At 40.4% G+C, this 19,901-nt stretch overlaps 1 protein-coding gene across 1 annotated transcript in view; it reads left to right on the top strand.

The window, feature by feature from the left end:
* The window catches only part of spag6.S (sperm associated antigen 6 S homeolog), a 79,121-nt gene extending 65,131 nt beyond the window's left edge, over positions 1-13,990 (top strand). The window contains exons 10-11 of the mRNA XM_018269101.2: positions 11,052-11,197; positions 13,851-13,990. Coding sequence (XP_018124590.2) covers positions 11,052-11,197; positions 13,851-13,917 — 213 coding nt within the window. The 3' untranslated portion in view covers positions 13,918-13,990. The remainder of the gene's footprint in view (positions 1-11,051; positions 11,198-13,850) is intronic.
* The last annotated feature ends 5,911 nt before the right edge of the window (positions 13,991-19,901 follow it).

Genomic DNA, 19,901 nt, shown 5'->3' with positions numbered 1-19,901 from the left:
TATGCATTTCCAGCTTTCTTTATATCCTGCGTATTATACACTTTTCTCCTGTGCATTATTATTACACAATCAGATTTTAATATCTGGAGCTGAGTTTTGTGCCTGTTCATCCCACACATCTCAGAGGGCAAAGCTTTTTATCTGCTCGGTCAGCAGGTAAGTGAAAACTCTGGGACAGAACGCTTCCCTTAAAGAGATCTCTGCTTCCATTCTTTAATGAGGCGCTGAGAGTTCTGAACTGGGAATAATTGTAGGGCTGCTCTTATGCACACTCCACACAAGTGGAATGCCGCCCTGGGGCCGTGCAAGCCATGAAATCATTTCTTTAATAAAGAGGGATGGGATATTAAAGGGGTCTTTTTGTCTAGTATAAACCACAGCTGCAGAGATTGCTTTAAATAGAACTCCATTGGCTCCGATCCAATTTGGATGGGAGAGTGCATTGCTTTATGAGATACAGACATGCATCAGCGTTTTGGGTGGAATGGAAATTCTCTTTTCTGGTATGTTATCTCCGCATGCCAAACCTCCACAGGCTAGTAAGGGGGGGGTGCAAGTGGTATCCCTAATTAATGTAGCTCAACCTGGGATTCTGCCTGTGTCATATCTCTGTACCATAATGTACTCACAAACACACACTCGGCAGAAAGCAAAGACAAAAAATATATATATATATATATATATATATATATATATATATATATATATATATATATATATATACTGTATACTATAGTGATTTGTGGTTTCTAAAAAGCACATGTCGATGACAATCTGCAACCAGGAACACTAATTAATCCCAGGGTTTGGGAAGAATAATGGGGGCAGCACATGTGAGATATGACATGTCTCTTGTGTTGCTGTATTTAATAATAGCAAAACATTGTCACAGATTCACACAGGATAGTCGCACTGCTGCTGTCACTTGCACTACAACAAAAAGCCTGCTTTGATTTTTCTTACACTACAAGTCCCCCTATATGTGACCAATATGATATCTCCCCACTGAGACGGACACACTGACCTTTCTGCTTACTCAGAAAAAAAGCTGTATCAGGCCTGTAGCCTATAATTCCTACACTGCAAATTTTTGGCAACACTAATGACTTACTAAAGTCTTCAAAATTATATGGCCAAGTAATAATAATATTAAGTTATGGTATGATAAACATCAAATTACAAGTATGGACCTATTATCCATAATTCTCTGGACCTGGGGCTTTCCGGATAATGGATCTTTTTGTAATTTGGATATTCATACCTTAAATCTACAAGAAAATAATGTAAACATCATTAAACCCAATAGGCTGGTTTTGCTTCCAATAAGGATTAATTATATCTTAGTTTGGATAAAGCACGAGGTACTGTTTTATTATTACAGAGAAAAAGAAAATAATTTTTAAAAATCTGGGTTATTTGGATAAAATTGAGTCCATGGGAGACGGCCTTTCCATAATTCAGAGCTTTCTGGATAATGGGTTTTATTATTATTATTATTATTATTATATAGTTTGCATTTCCAAATTGATTATTATTTCACCTCTGAAAACAGCGCATCTCTACGTGCCATTACATGTCTATTACCAACACCTTCAGCACCCAGGCAGCAGTATAGACCAAGTGGCAGATCATTTCACTAATCATGTGCCCAAATATTACTGCTATGGGATTCCTGATCACACTGTGCTGGGGGGGCCTCATTTGGACACAGGCCGCACTTTGGACATGCCTGAGATATATATATATATATATATATATATATATATATATATATATATATATATATATATATCCTCTAAATGAGCTAATGGGGGAGGGATGACTGAATATTTGGGGGGCACATCTAAAGTAAAATCAAAAAAAAAATCGAAATCAATTTTCTTCATTAAGCCAAGAAAGTCTTGAGTGAGGAAAGGGCGAGGCTGTTCCCAAGTCCAGAGCCCAATGTATAGGGACCCTGTTTTCTCAGATTTAAGTACAAACAGATTGGTCTGTGATGGTCTAAATAAGATTTTGAAGAGCAATAAAAGTCAGACAGATTTAGTGATAGGAGCAGCTGTAAAAGGCCAGCGAAAGATAGGGAGATAAGTTACTCTAAGGTCATAAAGCTCTAATTGAGGCATTAAGCAATCAGCAGGGCTGTGGGAACATGCAAACTTCCAGTCCATCACACAAAGTCCAGAGGGTGTTTTTCCCCCCCAGCCATAAGCAAAAAAGGGTTAACCAAAGCCCTGCTGTGAAAGTTCTCTAGAGTGCAGCATTCTCTCTTAGGGCTCTTACTGATGAGCGGTTGAAGCTGTGCTCCCCTGCGTTCCGTTTTTCTGCATTCAGCCACAGGGGAGCGCAGGAATAGACGCATTTAGCTTTTTTCAATGGGACTGTACTCATACAGGCGCGTGTAGGCGCTGAACGCAGGTTGAGATGCAACATGCTGCATTTTTCCTGCGTTCGGTGCCTACACGTGCCTGTGTGAGTACAGCCCCATTGAAAAAAGCTAAATGCGTCTATTCCTGCGCTCCCCTGCGGCTGAATGCAGAAAAACGGAACGCAGGGGAGCGCAGCTTCAAACGCTCGTCAATAAGAGCCCTTAGTTAGGAGAATCAATGGCATATGCACTAAGGGTTTGGGGTAGAGTTGTGCAAACAGGTTCCCACTTCTAAGCAGACAGAGGTTTCCTAAGCACAAAGCCTAAATTACCAATTTAAAATGAAGAAATCTGCTGCCCTCTTGCTGTACTTCTGTCTGCACCGGGCCAGGGTTTTCTGCCGTTAGTTTGTAAGAAGCACAAATATTTGCACAGGACACACTCCTGTTCCAGGGATATTAAATCTGAGGTTCTGCAGCTGTTGGAGAGAACAACTCCCATGAGCGTCAGTCAATATAGAAGATTATATGGGGATCAGCTGGAGGACATTGATTAGGTGAGTGTGTTGCACCATACAGGGACATCACTAGTTGTAACTTTCACACTTCCCCAGGACTCATGTCCTATTGACCTCCCGGGAATTTGTCAAACAACATTTCAACTCAATGTGAACTCCAGTCAGTTAATCAAGTATAGATTTGTCTAAACACCTATGTCGTTTTTCTCACTGTACAGAGAAAACACTAAATGACAAACATATAACACATAAAAACAACAAGCAACCTGTAAAATATAACTCATAACTTACTAAAACCATCAGTTATAACTGGTGCTGAGCGATATCACTTGTATCACATGATTCAGAGAAAGTTCAAGTGTTAAAAAGAAAAAACAATCTCCTTCTTTATAATACTAGAAGTTATGGTGGAGTTCCATGGCCTTTATTATTATTGCACTCGGCCGTGACTTTGTGTTTGTATTGTCATCTAACTCTCCATTCACTTCTAACAGCCACATATTCTACAATTCTCATCTATCTGACATCTGATATGCTGTATGTGCCCAAGACAAGTGCAGTGATGAGCCACATATTGGCAGTGTGAATATAATATGTTTGAGGGGATGGATAAAGATTATTTTTCATTTTAGACATTCTTAGAACCAAAACACTGCAGCAATGTACAGTAGAAGGATACACACATCAGACAGATTTCATACAAATACAATATAAAATGAGGAGGAGATGTCAGCATGAATTTTGACCAGATATTGGTCAGGCAGGCCCAGTGCCGCCATTAGAAATCACAGGGCCCCGTACAACAATATTTTCGGAGCCCCGCCCACCCTGGCACCCAAGCCCCGTCCACTCCACATCACAGTTAAAAGACCACACAGACATCAGCGCTAAAAAAGTATCACCCCCCCACATAAGTTATAAAAAGCTATTGATGGTCTGGGCCCCCTTATAAAAAAAACATTGGTGCCAGGGCCCCCCATAAAAGTTTTTTTTAAAAACTTTGGTGCCAGGGCCCCCCTTACAAGTAAGTATTGGGGCCCCAAAAAATATTTAAAAAAAAAAAAAACATTGGTGGCAGGGGCCTATAGAATATTAAAATAATACATTGGTGGGCAGGGGATTAAAAAAAAACACACAAATTGGTGTTCAGTAGAACTCATGGCTTCAGGACTTCAACTTCGCCTCCTTTCGTGACTTTGGGTCTTTTCGCCGGTTCAGGACTTCAATTTCGGCTATTTTCATGATTTCGGGTCTTTTCACGGTTTCGAGACTTCGGCTTCGGTTATTTTCGTGGCTTTGGGTCTTTTCCCTGCTTCGGGAGTTCGGCTTTTTGGCACTTCCACATTTTCGGCTGGCCATAGGCTTCAGCGCTTGCAAGGGGGGCCCAGCAGTGCTGCAATTTTGAAAGAGCCATAGGAGTGCATAGGACTTCTTCAATCTTCTGTTACTTACATCATATTCTGAGTGGAAAAAGCATCAAAGTTCAAAAAATGCTGGTGTCTTTTCCTTTTTACAGAGTGATAGCCTGCAAAATGTTTTTGGGTAACCGGTTTCCCCCATACATTTTCTAACATATGGAACATTAACTATAAAGTGGGCTCATGTGTAGGGCAATATATAAACTTTAATGTCTTTATTAAGGTTCCCTGGACATGTGTAATTAACAGTGGAAATGTAATGTATAACAAAAAGACGTCCATTCAACTTTAAATTTCCCGCAGGTTGCAGGGCTCTAGAGCAAGACCTCTAGCGAATTTGCGCCAGGCAGAAATTAATGCTAGCGCATCTTTGCTTTGAATTGTTCAGATTGCCTAAGTAACGCTAGTTAAAAGTCACCAGTGTTCGGAGCCCACAACTAAACTCCGCCTTTAAATGAATTAGTGTTGTCTGAGCGAATTTTCACCTGGCGAAATGTAGGGATTGGTGCGAAGCGGTCGCTGGCTACTTTTCGCCGGTTAGTGAATCTGCCCCTTAGGGGTATATTTATCAAAAAGTGAAGTTAGAGATCACCACAGAATGCTAGAGTGAAATGCCGCCTCGCTCCATTCATTTCTACAGGATTTTTAAAGGCGTAATTATCAAAGGATGACTTTCACCCTTCTTTAAATACTCCTTTAAAAATCCCATAGAAATGAATGGAGAGTGGCGATATTTCACTCTAGGGGACTGTGGTGATCTCCAACTTCACTCTTTGATAAATATACCCCCAAGACAAGAGCTTATTGGATGGCTGCAGCTGCCTATTGGGCTGTTGGGGCTTTAAAAAAAAAAAAAAAAAAGATTTCTACTACTGTAGTGAGGTTTTAACCCTTGAGTGATCAAATTCACACGTGTGCTGCTGTCTGCCAGGGTTCACCTTTTGGTCCCTAAAACAACACTATATATCATGTATACAATTGTAAAATCAATACATATTGTTCATTTTTTTTGTATCTAATTTAATATATTGTTGCTGTGGCCCCTCAGCCTATCATTTTTCTTCTGGCGCAACCAAATGACTCTCTCAGTAAGGGAGTGCAGCCAACTCAGCCCAGCTGCTTGTCACTGACATCTAGAATGAGTTTTTGCACCAAGGAATATTGTGTCAGGGTCACAGAACATATGAATAAAATATATAAGGAAAAACTAAAAAGGATTAATTTGTGAGACACATACAGTATATGAATCACCCAGTCCTTTCCTCCTTTGTGACAGAATGTTTTTCATTAGTATTAGGGATATTGCAGCATATTAATGATATATAGTATTCTCTCCGTTTATGAGGTTAGTTAAGCCCCAGCCATTTGCCTTATAAATAAGTGGCCATACTCCAGGAGTTAGGGATTCTAAGATTTCACTGCTGACCGAGTGTCTCACCAGTTGGGAGATTTATCCCTGCTATTTCCCACTGTATGCTTGAGGCTTGGAGATGCTCACAGCACTGCCCTGGGAAAGCCATTTTTAAAGCATCAATTGATAGGCTGCATGGACACATGCCATTCTTTCCAGGAACATTCTGGGTCTGGTACATATTATAAAAGCTCATTATATAACCTCATGAGTTTCCTGTGCTTGGTTTTTGTCGCTCTTCGAAGTGTAGCACTGTGTGTTCTGTTTTTTAGTATGAAAGCTTTTCTTACCATTGTAAATAAAATAAGAAAACTGACCAACCTGACCAGAAAAAGCTAATCTTACATTTGTCTCATGTAAAGGCAAAAAAATACAATCCCATTTTTACTTTCTTTAATGAAAAAGAAACCTTTCTCCAATATACTTTAATTAAAAAATGTGTACTGTTTTTATAAGAAACCTGACTATATGCAGTGAAATTCTCCCTTCATTTACGGCTGTGGATAGGAATTGTCAGATGGTCCCTAACTGCTGAGCAGGGAAACAATCATACTTATGAACAGCAGGGGGAGCCCCCGCCTTACTTACCAGCCATGCAGAACTCAAGCAGCTTTGTTTGTTTCCCTGTAGAGCAGTCGGCGACTGTGTAGAGATTTGTATTGGATTTTATTTTTGCCTTTACATCCCCTTTACTGTTTCCAACTCCAGCTGCAGGGACAAAGATCATGGAGCCAGATTTAAACAATGGGATTCTATTTTGAGGATTATTTTGCTGCAGCCACTGATTCTGCAAAGTTGAAGAAAGTTTGTGTTAAACAATACAAAAACTATAAAATCCACATTAGATTACATGACAAAACGGGGACCCAGTGCAGTCTGTCTATTCTCATTATTAATCAGACTTGCTGTATCGGCTTCTGGCAGATATTATTTGACTTGTGCTGTTTTGATAATTTATGACGATCCCTAAGCAGCCCAGACCACAGTGAGCATGTGCACAGTCTTGGTCTTGCAAAGATGTTTAACAAAGTTACAAGATGGTGACCCCCTGTAGCCAACATTGAAAGCATAAATCATTCGTTAGATTTTTTGATTATAATGGAGTCTATGGGAGGCAGCCTTTCCATAATTCAGAGCTTTCTGTATAATAGGTTTCCGGATAACAGATCCCATACCTGTATATAAAATATATCTTTATTTTACCCTATTTGCACCATATTCTGGTAAATATATCAGGCCTCCAGAATTCTGTGTATAGTGATGCGTGTGATTAGCGTTGTTTTTTGTGGGTCATTTATAACTCAAGCCACGGTCTGACTCAGTAAAATGAATGGAGCTGATTTAGTGAAGTGTGTAAGTGCACCGGGGTGTATTATTCACTGGATCTGAAGGAATTCACCTCGGCTGAACTGTTCTACTGAGGTGCATAATTCCCCACAAAAAGGTGATTTATTTCATGGTGTGAATGGAGGCAAGAGAATAATTCACATACAATAGGATTTTCTCTTTTTATTAGGCCCACCCCACGTGTTTTACAAAGCATACCCAAGATTTGAGTATCACCCAAAAAAACAAATGCTCTGTAAGTTGTTAAGTTGTTATTGCTACTTTTTATTACTCTTCTTTGTAATCATTCCGTCTCCTATTCATATTCCAGTCTCTTTTTCAAATCGGTGCATGGTTGCTAGGGTAATTTGACCCTAGCAACCAGACTGCAGAAACTGCAAACCGGAGAGCTGCTGAATAAAAAGCTAAATAACTCAAAAACCACAAAAACTAAAAAAATGAAAACCAATTGTCTTGGATTATTACTCTCTACATCATACTAAAAGTAAATTTAAAGGCAAACAACCCCTTTAAATAGACTGGATTTGCTTGTCTTACAGCAAAATACTAAAATATACATTTATGCCCAAGGGGGAGGCCATTAGATAATGTTGGGATCATGGTGGATTGAGGATTATCAGTCTTGATGAAAAATTGGTGTTGGCCACTTGAAACTGAAGAGGAGTCTTAGCTTGGGGGCCATTTGCAATAAGGAAAGTGCAGCTTGGGGTTGGGATAGGGTTTTCAACGTACAACTCCCTGCTACCCCTCATGAATACAGTGCAGAAGGGAAAGCATCCACCTATGGGTGCTAAGGGCAGGGTACAAAGTGTAAAGAACACGGATGCTTGTGCCTGTTTTTTGCATTTTCCCCCTTTCCCGGCTGTTCATGTATGGGCTTATAATAATTCATACATACACTAAGGGGCAGATTTACTTATGGTCGAATATCGAGGGTTAATTAAGCCTCGATATTCGACTGCCGAATGTAAATCCTTCGAATATCGGAGTCAAAGCGATTGCCTCACTAGGAAACTTCAGGCGACTTCGGAAAACTAAGCACTCCGAGTGCCATCATCGCCGGCGGGAGGCAGTTCGGGAGATTAGTCGCCCCAAGAAGAGGAGATTTGCCGCCGGGCAACTAATCTCCCCGAATCTGAGTGTGTGCCCTGACCCTAAGGAGGTTATTTATTAAACTCCAAAAACCTGAAAAAAAATTTTGCTATAAAATTAGAATTTTTAATAGAAAAAAAAAAAAAAAAAATTCTGGATTTATTATACCCCGAGGATGGAAAAAGTCAGAATGGGAGAAGTCCCGAAGATTTCTTGATCTGCGCTGGGTTTTGTGCAATAACCCAAAGATTTTGTGGTTTTTGGGCAAAAAACAGAAATCTTTTTATGGCACATTTACTTTATGGCATGTTGTAAAGTCTTCTCTGAAATGTGTATGGATAATGCCCCTGCCAGTGTAACAAATGACACAAGGGAAAGGGATGAGCTGTAAGTGTTGAACATTAAAGAGCATATTTTATGCTAGCAGGGTACAAATCTACAAATGAAGTACAGAGAAATCTTCATTTTACATTCCTTATTTTAAGTTCCACCAATATAAACTCACCGTTTATAACTGATGACATCAGAACTCACCGTTTATAAGGATATCATTTACAAGATATTCATGACTTTTGTGTATTATAAATATATAATCTATACATGATTATTCCATATCACATGCAGTCTGGCCTATTACTGAAGCCCTAGCCCTGGAGGTTTGAGCTGAAAACAGGAAGTCTGATACAGAAGCCCATGTGTACACAATAAAAGGAAAGAAATTGTGTTTCTTTTGACAGAGGACTCAGAGCAGCATTACTTTGAGGGTTTACTGGTGTATTTATATAGACCGTTCTGATAAAGCTTACTTAATTTTAGCCTTTCCTTCTCCTTTATTAAATCTACAAAATTAGTATTTTTCCCCTCAAAAAATTGACCTTTTTCCCCTTAAAAACTGGACCAGAAAAATTTGAGGCTTAATAAATAGTCCCCTAAGTGTCTGCTCCCCTATTATTGAGCCTCTGTATTTCATGTTACCATTTACACTGGAGAGAAATGACATACCTCCCAACTGTCCCTTTTTCGGAGGGACAGTCCCTCTTTTTACAGCTCAACCTGCAGTCCCTCATTTGTACTGGAAAGTCCCTATTTTCTCTGCATTGAACAGCCAGAAAAAGAAACAAAGTTTCTCACTTAATTGGCTTTCAGCAGAGAGCCCAGAACAGCTAACTGTGCTAACAGGTGCAAATAAGATACTTTGTAACAATTTTGAGACACAAAAAAACAGTTTAGATAAGGAGAAGTATTTTCAAACTTTCATAACCTGCCAAGTTTTGTAAAATGAACAGGGTAATTAGGGGGTGTGGCCACAGAAAGGGGCGAGGTCAAAACATTTTCCTGTTCTACGTGTGAAAAACATTTTTGTCCCTCTTTTTACTTCCAAAATGTTGGGAGGTATGAAATTAGATTCAGGACTGGATCATCCAGTCCTGACTTTGCTGGGTGACTGCTGGATTTCCGCAGGCCTCTGTCATGTACATTCACTGAATTCCTCAGCCTGTGACTTGGGAATAAGTTGCTCCAATGTGACTTTGTTGCCTGCTGATAAATAAAGGCCGGAGGGCACAGCCTTCTATTTCTAACAAGGCTTTCCAAGGCTGGAAGTTATTTAATGCTTAAAAGCCAGCGATTAAACATTAGCACAGCTAATTCATTTGGCAAGTTAAGGATTCCTATGTTGAATCAATTGATCAATCAATATATATCATCTTATATGTTTCTACTAACCCTAAAATAAAGATGAAAGTTATCAGAGGTCATGATTTTAGCAGGAAACCCTAAAGGGGACTAATAGGCCCAAGAGCTCTCTGTGCTTTTCTGCAGAGTTTGGAAGGAGGGGATGTGATTAAAGTGGTTGGGTGAGAATAAAACCAAAGATGCACAGAATTCTTATTTTTTTGAATGACTTTTCCACATAAACGTGGCTGAGTACTAAATCTGCGCAATAATGTTTGAGAAAAATCTACAAAACCGCAATAAAACCTGTTGCCCCAAACTTCAAAGTTACGCAGTGTTAGGGCAGAGACACACGTGGAGATTCGGGGAGATTAGTCGCTTGGCGACAAATCACCTCTTCTTTGAGCGACTATTCTCCCCGAACTGCCTTCCCGCTGGCTAGAATCTAAATCGCCGGTGGGGAAGGAACTCGGAGCGCTTCATGTGAGGCAACTTCAGGCGACTTCGGAAAATGAAGTGCTCCGAGTGCCATCCCCAGGCCCGGATTTGTGGCGAGGCCACATCGGCCCGGGCCTAGGGCGGCACATTTTTGGGAGCAGCATGCTGCCCAGCCACCTGTGCTCCCCAGTGCTTCGGCGCTCGCACGCTGGCGCTTTTGCGGTCCTGCCCAGCGAATCCGGCACTGGCCATCCCGCCGGTGATTTAGATTGTGAAAATATCAAAGTAATAAGGAGCACACCCTTAAACTTAAATGTGAGGTGCTAATGCATAGGAGACTCCCCATAAGGGTCTCCATAACTAACATATCAATAACCAAGAAGGGATTGCACACTCAATTTACAAAAAAAAAAAAAGTTTATCACATCAAAAAAAGGGCGATTACATAAATTGCAAAAAAACAAAACAATAATTTTTTGCAATTTATGTAATCCTCCTTTTTTGATGTATTAAACGTTATTTAATTTATTGTAATTTATTATTTATTTTTTTGTAAATTGAGTGTGCAATCCCTTCTTGGTTATTGGTGATTTTGATTCTAGCCGGCAGGAAGGCAGTTTGGGCAGTCGCCCGAAGAAGAGGCGATTTGTCAGCGGGTGACTAAATCTCCCCGAATCTCCACTTGTGTCTCTGCCCTTAAGGGTATGTCTGAGTTCTACTGACTCCTACATGTGAGTTAGGGCTGCTAGCGAATATGATACATGGTTTAATAATTCCATTTCTCCCCAGGTCCTGCCACATGACAGCAAAGCAAGGCGACTGTTTGTCACAAGTGGGGGGCTGAAAAAAATTCAAGAGATAGTGTCAGACACAGGCTCACCCCTCCAGGAATACATCAACACCATCAACAACTGCTTTCCTGAAGAGATAGTCAGGTAAGCACAGCTGTTTAACACTATACGCCTGCATATACACTATACGCCTGCATATACACTATAAACCTGCACATACACTATAAACCTGCATATACACTATAAACCTGCATATACACTATACGCCTGCATATACACTATACGCCTGCATATACACTATAAACCTGCATATACACTATAAACCTGCATATACACTATACACCTGCATATACACTATACGCCTGCATATACACTATACGCCTGCATATACACTATACACCTGCATATACACTATAAACCTGCATATACACTATACACCTGCATATACACTATACGCCTGCATATACACTATATGCCTGCATATACACTATAAACCTGCATATACACTATACGCCTGCATATACACTATAAACCTGCATATACACTATACGCCTGCATATACACTATACGCCTGCATATACACTATACACCTGCATATACACTATACGCCTGCATATACACTATACGCCTACATATACACTATACGCCTACATATACACTATACGCCTGCATATACACTATAAACCTGCATATACACTATACACCTGCATATACACTATACACCTGCATATACACTATACCCCTGCATATACACTATATGCCTGCATATACACTATACACCTGCATATACACTATACCCCTGCATATACACTATATGCCTGCATATATACTATACACATAAGAAGTCATCAAGTGGAAACCACACTCACAGGTCTTTTCAAGAAAATGTATATTGTTTAATAAAGAGTGCGGTTTTTCCGTGAACTGCACCCAGGCACCTATTACTGAATTATTCGTGAGTGCCGATAGCTTTTATTCTATACAGTATACACATACATGTTGCCAGCAATGGACTTTCCTCAAATGAGAAAAGAAATTACAGTAGCATCAAATATCAGTGTAGAAAATGTAAGGGAACTTCATTTCTTTAACCACTTAAAATGGAAATTTCAGATTTTTAAAACTCTTCCAGAAGCTGGTGGCAGTTGCACTTTAGTGCCAGTTGCAGCTCATGCCAATGCACCGAGGGCATCTAAGGTTATAGAGACTGGCTCCAGTTTCCTTAAAGGAGAAGTAAAGATTCACTAAATAAATAGGCTAGAAATGTTGCACAATATGTTTTGGGCCTGTGTACCAGCCCAAGGCAACCACAGTCCTTTAGCAGTAAAGATCTGTGTCTCCAAAGATGCCCCAGTAGCTCCCCATCTTCTTTTCTGCTGATTCACTGCACATGCTCTGTGCTGCTGTCACTTACTGAGCTTAGGGACCCACTCACAATATACAGTACACATAGAATAGAAATGTCACAATATAAGGCTGATTAGTAATTAATACAGATAATTACTACATGGCTGCACAGACAATTAGCATCAGAATTTATAATCAGCCCTGTAGCATCAGCTTATATTACAGACCAACCTCATTTTCTGCTGGATAATTAGTGACGACCCCTAAGCTTAGCTTCTCAACAGCTGCTCAGAGCCCACTGAGCATGTGAGTGTCACAGACACTTTCCAAGATGGTGACCCCCTGTGACAAGTTTGAAGTCCTGGATCATTGCTGCTATTGACAAGCTGAAACTTTAGGCTGGTGCAATAAATTCAGTATATAAAATATGACATTTTTAGCCTCATACATTTTTAGGGTTTAGTTCTCCTTTAATGCACAGCCCTAGATGCACCTCCTGTTCTGCATAACTATACACAGCCCATATTGCTGTGCTCTGGGGAGCTGCACTGCCCGCCAGTTTTGTGTATTGTAGTATGACAGCCGCTTATCAAATCAGAACCAACAGTGAATATTTCATGTTTAGTTGGGATGTGGGTACAAATATATCAATATTTCTGTGCTGCAGGGCTGGGACTGAGCAGAATTGTGTAGTAGTGAATATGCACTCACATGGGCGCTTCGTTTGAATCACTCTGTCTCTCTACAATAAGGAGTTAATTTTTCTAGCCTTCCAGCAGCAAATGTGGGAATAGCACTGAATTCTCTTAAGGGGCAGTAATGAGATACTTTCCTTGTGTTTCATTCTGCTGTCACTTCATATGATGTTCTAATGGGCAGAAGGAAATAATAAATACAGGCAGTAGGGGAAATCAGCATCAGGGAAAACCAGCAGTGCAGGAGTATAAAGAGTCCGTTCCCGTTGGAGCACCATGGGGTTCTTCTGTAGAAGGTCAGATTTAACCGCAAGCTGAATATGAGGCAAGATTTGGTTGCTCAGAACAGTGACCCTAGTTACCAAACAGTGGATTCAACCCCAAACTAGCAGCACACAAATACTGCAGCACAATGTTTTTAGTTGGTATGCACTGAATCCAGGGTTCGGTCTATATTAGCAGGATTTGCCCAAATCCTTTTGCCCGCCTGAACCGAATCCTAATTTGCATATGCAAATTAGCTGCGGGGAGGGAAATCACATGACTTTTTGTCACAAAACAAGGTAAGTAAAAAATGTTTTACCCCTTCCCACCCCTAATATGCATATGCAAATTAGGATTCAGTTCCGTATTCTGCCGAATCTTTCGCAAAGGATTCGGGGGGTCGGGTCGGTGCATCCCTAGTTTTTAGCACCATGTTGTGTTTGATTCTCGTTTCTGTAATTAAAAGATATTTTCTCTTTTTTCCCCCTTAGATACTATTCTCCCGGATATTCCCAGTCACTTCTGGAGAGGGTGGACCATTACCAGCCGGTTATTTAACTCAATTCCCTATTTATATCATTATTATTGCTCTTTTGCTTTGCTCTTAATAAAGAAACATTTTCCTAATGTCCATTCCCTCTGGATATTGTGCTGCTCTTCTTCAATGTTTGTTCACATCAAATCCACATTTTTTGTCCAAAAATGGCCAAGATATTGGCCAATATATAATGTAATGATTCTGATAAAATGTTCAATGAAATTGCAGCTAATGAAGAAGCACCTGCCTTTCCTTCTTACGTGGAGAAGATTTTGTGTTTCTCAGTCAACTTCAAAAGCTCTTGTCCATTATTAGGTTCTACTTCCATTCAAAGTGATTGGGCCTCTCAGGCCTGGCTTGTTTTATTGTGTCTTAGAGCAGCACTATCCAGATCAGGAGTCGGACTCTTTACTCTATAAAGGGATTAACTTTTAGTATGATGTAGACCAGTGATCCCCAACCAGTGGCTCGTGAGCAACATGTTGCTCTCCGACCCCTTGAATGTTGCTCTCCATGGCCTAAAAGCAGGTGCTTATTTTTTAATTACTGGCTTGGAGGCAAGTTTTGGCTGCATAAAAACAGGTGTACTGCCAAAATAAGCCTCCTGTAGGCTGACAGTCCATATAGGGGCTACCAAATGGCCAATCACAGCCCTTATTCAGCACCCCAGGAATATTTTTCATGCGTTGCTCCCCAATTCCTTAAAATCTGACTGTTGCTCCCGGGCAAACAAGGTTGGGGACCCCTGATGTAGAGAGTGATATTCTGAGACAATTTGCAATTGGTTTTCACTTTTTATTATTTAAGGTTTTTGAGTTATTACCTTAGAAACCATGTATTGTTTCAATAAGAGACTGGAATATGAATAGGAGAGGGACTGAATAGAAAGTTGAGTAATGAAAAGTAGCAATAACAATTAACAATACATTTGTAGCCTTAAAGAATATTTGTTTTTTAGGTGGGGTCAGCGACGCCCATTTTAAAGCTGGAAAGAGTCAGGGTAAATAATCATAAAACTACTAAAATAAATAATGAAAACCATTTGAAAAGTTGCTTAAAATTGGCCATTCTATAACATACTAAAAGTTACCTTAAAGGTGAACCATCCCTTTAAGTGGGAGCAGGGCTGATAGAAGTAGCAAGTGGCTTATTACACAGACATGATCACTAAAAGTTCTGGCACTGTATTGAGCAGATCTCATATATAATATCTGTGCCTGTTATTAATGTTTCACTTTACCAAGTAGTGAACTGCAATGGATCCACTGGCCTCATGTCTGTAACAACCAACCCTCAGCTTTACTTTATTCCCGTAATGACCCGGCTATCTGACCACACTAGAATGCTTCTGCAATAAAACACTTAAAGGGATATTGTCATGGGATATTGCATCAGTTAATAGTGCCAGCAGAATTCTGCACTGAAATACATTTATCAAAAGAGTAAAAAGATTTTTTTATATTCAATTTTGAAATCTAACATGGAGCTAGACATATTGTCAGTTTCCCAGCTGCCCCCAGTCATGTGACTTGTGCTCTAATAAACTTCAGTCACTCTTTACTGCTGTACTGCAAGTTGGAGTGATATCACCCCCTCGCTTTCCCCCCCCCCAGCAGCCAAACAACAGAACAATGGGAAGGTAACCAGATAACAGCTCCCTAACACAAGATAACAGCTGCCTGGTAGATCTAACACTCAATAGTAAAATCCAGGTCCCACTGAGACACATTCAGTTACATTGAGTAGGAGAAACAACAGCCTGCCAGAAAGCATTTCTCTCCTAAAGTGCTGGCTCTTTCTGAAATCACATGACCAGGCAAAATGACCTGAGATGCACCTACACACCAATATTACAACTAAAAAAATACACTTGATGGTTCAGGAATGACATTTTATATTGTAGAGTGAATTATTTGTGAATTATATTGTAAAGAAATAAAAACGACATCATAAAAATCATGACAGAATCCCTTTAATAATGTTGTTATTTTAACCAGCATCCGCCATAGGTCTGCTTATATCAATATCCTAGTGATTTCCAACTGTTTTTATATAGTAGGCCTAGTATACACTATACTGCAGGTATGGATCCGTTATCTGAATACCTGTTACCCAATTACAGAAAGGCCATCTCCCATAGACTGTATTTTATCCAAATAATCCAAATTTAGAAAAATGATTTCCTTTTTTCTGTAATAATAAAACGGCCCTTGTACTTGAGCCAAACTAAGATAAAACACCTATTGGAAGCAAAGCCAGTCTAGATCCAAATTATTATTGATTATTATTGTTATTATTTATACTAATTGGATATTGAAGATACAAATGAAAAATCCAGTAATGTTTCCCAGCGACAGGAGAGTGGTGGGCGCATAGTGATCATATCAGCAGCCACATTACACACAGACTTCACATGCTTCAGGCACACGTGTTGGGATCCTCTGCCCCTGGAAAGGACATCACACTAATCCGTTATGCCTTCAGAAAACAATAAATAATGTGCATGACGCCAGTTTTAGAGTAAGACCAGGAGCAACATTTCCCCGGGCTCCTAGCATTAGATGGGGGATTATAGGAAATACATGAAAGAAGGGATAAAAGTACAGAGAACATAATCTATTGAGGAACAATCGTTAGATTATTTCGGAGATGTCTGTCCTGTAGCTTAGAGGCATAAATATAGAGGAAGCAGACCCTGTTACTGCAGGTATAGGGGCCCCATGAGACCCAAATAATGAGCAATCGTCGGAAAAGCAGGACAACCTCTGGATATGTTGGGGGCCCTAAAATGAATTTGCTGTGGGGCCCAGTAAAATCTAGATTACACGACTGCTGCAGCCCTTCAGCCACTGTTGAAATGCAACTCCCAGCCACAGATGCAGCTGGAGGATGCTGGGAGCTGTAGCTTAAAGGAGAACTAAAGCATAACTAAAGAAGTACCAGTGCCTGTTTTGTGCTTCTGTAGCAGCCCCAGGCAACCACGGCCCTTTAGCAGTAAAGATCTGTGTCTCCAAAGATGCCCCATTAGCTCCTTATCTTCTTTTCTGCTGATTCACTGCACATGCTCTGTGCTGCTGTCACTTACTGAGCTTAGGGACCCACTCACAATATACAGTACACATAGAATAGAAATGTCACAATATAAGGCTGATTAGTAATTAATACAGATAATGACTACATGGCAGCACAGAAACCAGTGCAATTAGCATCAGAATTTAATAATCAGCCCTGTAGCATCATCTTATATTACAGACTAACCTCATTTTCTGATTGATAATTTGTGTCAACCCCTAAGCTTAGCTTCTCAACAGCTGCTCAGAGCCCACTGAGCATGTGAGTGTCACAGACACTTTCCAAGATGGTGACCCCCTGTGACAAGTTTGAAGTCCTGGATCATTGCTGCTATTGACAAGCTGAAACTTTAGGCTGGTGCAATAAGTTCAGTATAGAAAATATGGCATTTTTAGCCCTATTCATTTATAGAGTTTAGTTCTCCTTTAACAAAGCTGAGGGGTTTCCAGATTGGACAATGTAATTCCAGCCAACCACCCACCTACCTGCCAACCCACCCAAGATAGAGTGTTAGTGCTTGTGGTGAAACCCCCTTTTAGCCTCCTGTTTCTACTGCAAACTTAGTTAAAGGGGTTGTTCACCTTTGAGTTAACTTTTAGTATGGTGTAGAGAGTGATAATTTGTAATTGGTTTCGATTTTTTATTATTTGTGTTTTTTGAGTTATTTAGCTTTTTTTTCAGCAGCTCCCCAGTTTGCAGTTTCAGCAGTCTGGTTGCTAGGGTCCAAATTACCATAGCAACCATGCATTAATTTGAATGAAGCTAGCCACAGATATGCAGATTTTAGCCTCTTATCGTACGAACGATCGTGCGACCTTTGTCCCGACCTGCCACTAACCATTCAGATTAAATAAAGTAGTTAAAGAACAAATCAGACGATGTTCTGGCCATGACAGCAATCTAATGAAAGTTATGTCTGACAAATAGTAGTGACAGTCACCCATTGATATTGTCAGATGGGCAATAAATGCAGAGAAATTATCATTAGCCAAATCGAACCAACGACTGATCGTTGTGGTACAAAAAATGTAACGATGAAGATCGTACGAAACTATTTTTCATGAGACTTTATCTTTTCGTCTTTTGCTTAACAGACTGGAATATGAATAGGAGAGACTTGAATAGAACAACAAGTAATAAAAATTACCAATAGCAATAAATCTGTAGAGCATTTGTTTTTTAACTGACAGCTAAAAAACAAAGCTGGAAAGAGTCAGAAGAAGAGTCATGTAGAGAGACACGATGTTTGGTGACTTTAATAGAGTGAGCTCTAATACATCTTCTAGGAAAGGAAGCCCCCCTATAAGATATATTGGATCTAACTGTCAATGAATATCTGACACCCAACTGCTGCATGAAGACAGAATGAAGAGAAACAGATGCTGAGAGAGGAATAGTGAACACAAACTTGATTATTTCAGAAACTATGCAGAATTTTTCATTATTTATATTTAGAAAGGTTCTTATTTCAGTATGCTGACGCTTAATTTCTACCATAGTTCCCCTTTAAAAACAAAGCAAAAAACTGCTTTCTAGATGTAAATTGGGGGAAAGGAAGGGGGAATGATATATAGGGGAGGCACATGTGAGATAAAGGAGAAGGCTCTGGAGCAGGTGGGGGCAGCCTCATGGGAATGGACGGGCTGCTTGATTCATTGATGAAGTCTCCCAGTAGACTAGATAGAGGCACATTAATAAGAGAACAGAGAGAGGCCTGCAATAGGCACAGCACTCGCCTCAATATAAAAGGCAGCCGAGGATAAAATAGAGAGTGAGGTTTCAGCGCAGATAGGAAAGGGCAGGAAGGTGCTTATCTGCTGGTCATTTCTAATAAAGCGGAGCCTTCCTACTCTAAAGCACCGACTTCTCCTTCTTCCTTTATTTGTATTTGGTTTTGTTCTCAGCGGGGGATTGAACCTTTGTCTTTGCATCTGGTTTGAAATGCTCCTCTCATCCAGAATTACATTTCCCATCCTAGGGAAGATGAAGCTCCAGGCTCCCCTGCGCTATGGCCGGCTTCTGACATGCTGATTATGGGAAGCAGAGAGGAAGATGAGGAAAGGCAGAGATGTGTATATACACTATATACATTTATAACAATGCAGTGGAGCTTTAATGCTTTCCAGATAAGGGGCTTCCCGGGTGCTGTGTGTCTGTATAATGTACAGGGATGCCCAGGGCTAGATTGAAGGAAAACCTAAGTCTCATGCGTTCCTACCCCCGTGCATTCATTTATTAGCAGCTAGTCCCGTGCAGTGTCGGACTGGCCCACTGGGATACCAGGAAAACTCTCGGCAGGCCCAGGTGTCAGTGGGACCTCTTATTTATGTAATGGTCATTCTCTATTTCTGTATGGGAACAAAAAGGCTGAATAGGTAAAATAATAGATGATAGAAAATATAGAAAAGAGACTTGAGAATAAAGAGGTTGAGTGAGTAGAGGAAGAGGAGAAACAGTTTGGAGAATGGACCCATAGTCTAAGGTTTTCTGGTGGGCCCCTGGCATCCCAGTCCGACGCTGGTCCTGTGCCATGTCATACTCAGCGGCTGTAGGCGACAGCTCCAACAAGGTTAGCAGGGGATGCTGGGAGCTGTAGTTCTGGGCAGCACTACATCTAATGGATGTGTATTTTTATAGGACACTGTCCCTGTCTGTTATCTGTATGTAGTATTTTTTTAGCACTTTGGGGACCATTCCAAATACCCATTCCAGGGTATTTAGTGGTTTGTTGTTGCTGAACTACAACTAGTTCAACTCTGCTTGTGGTGGTGCAACATCTGGAGAGAGCCTAACTTGCTCATGCCTGATCTGAGTTACATTTCATCAGAAGTGGAATAGTTGCAGCATTTGCATCTGACAGTCGTGTCGCATCAGATCACCATGCGACACCATCCGACTTTATATTACTTACCTTGTTCCTGTCGCATCCGAC

Source organism: Xenopus laevis, chromosome 6S (assembly GCF_017654675.1).
Source record: "Xenopus laevis strain J_2021 chromosome 6S, Xenopus_laevis_v10.1, whole genome shotgun sequence".
Classification (NCBI taxonomy): domain Eukaryota; kingdom Metazoa; phylum Chordata; class Amphibia; order Anura; family Pipidae; genus Xenopus; species Xenopus laevis.
Note: the sequence above shows the minus strand (reverse complement) of the source record. Positions and strands in the feature narration are given on the sequence as shown.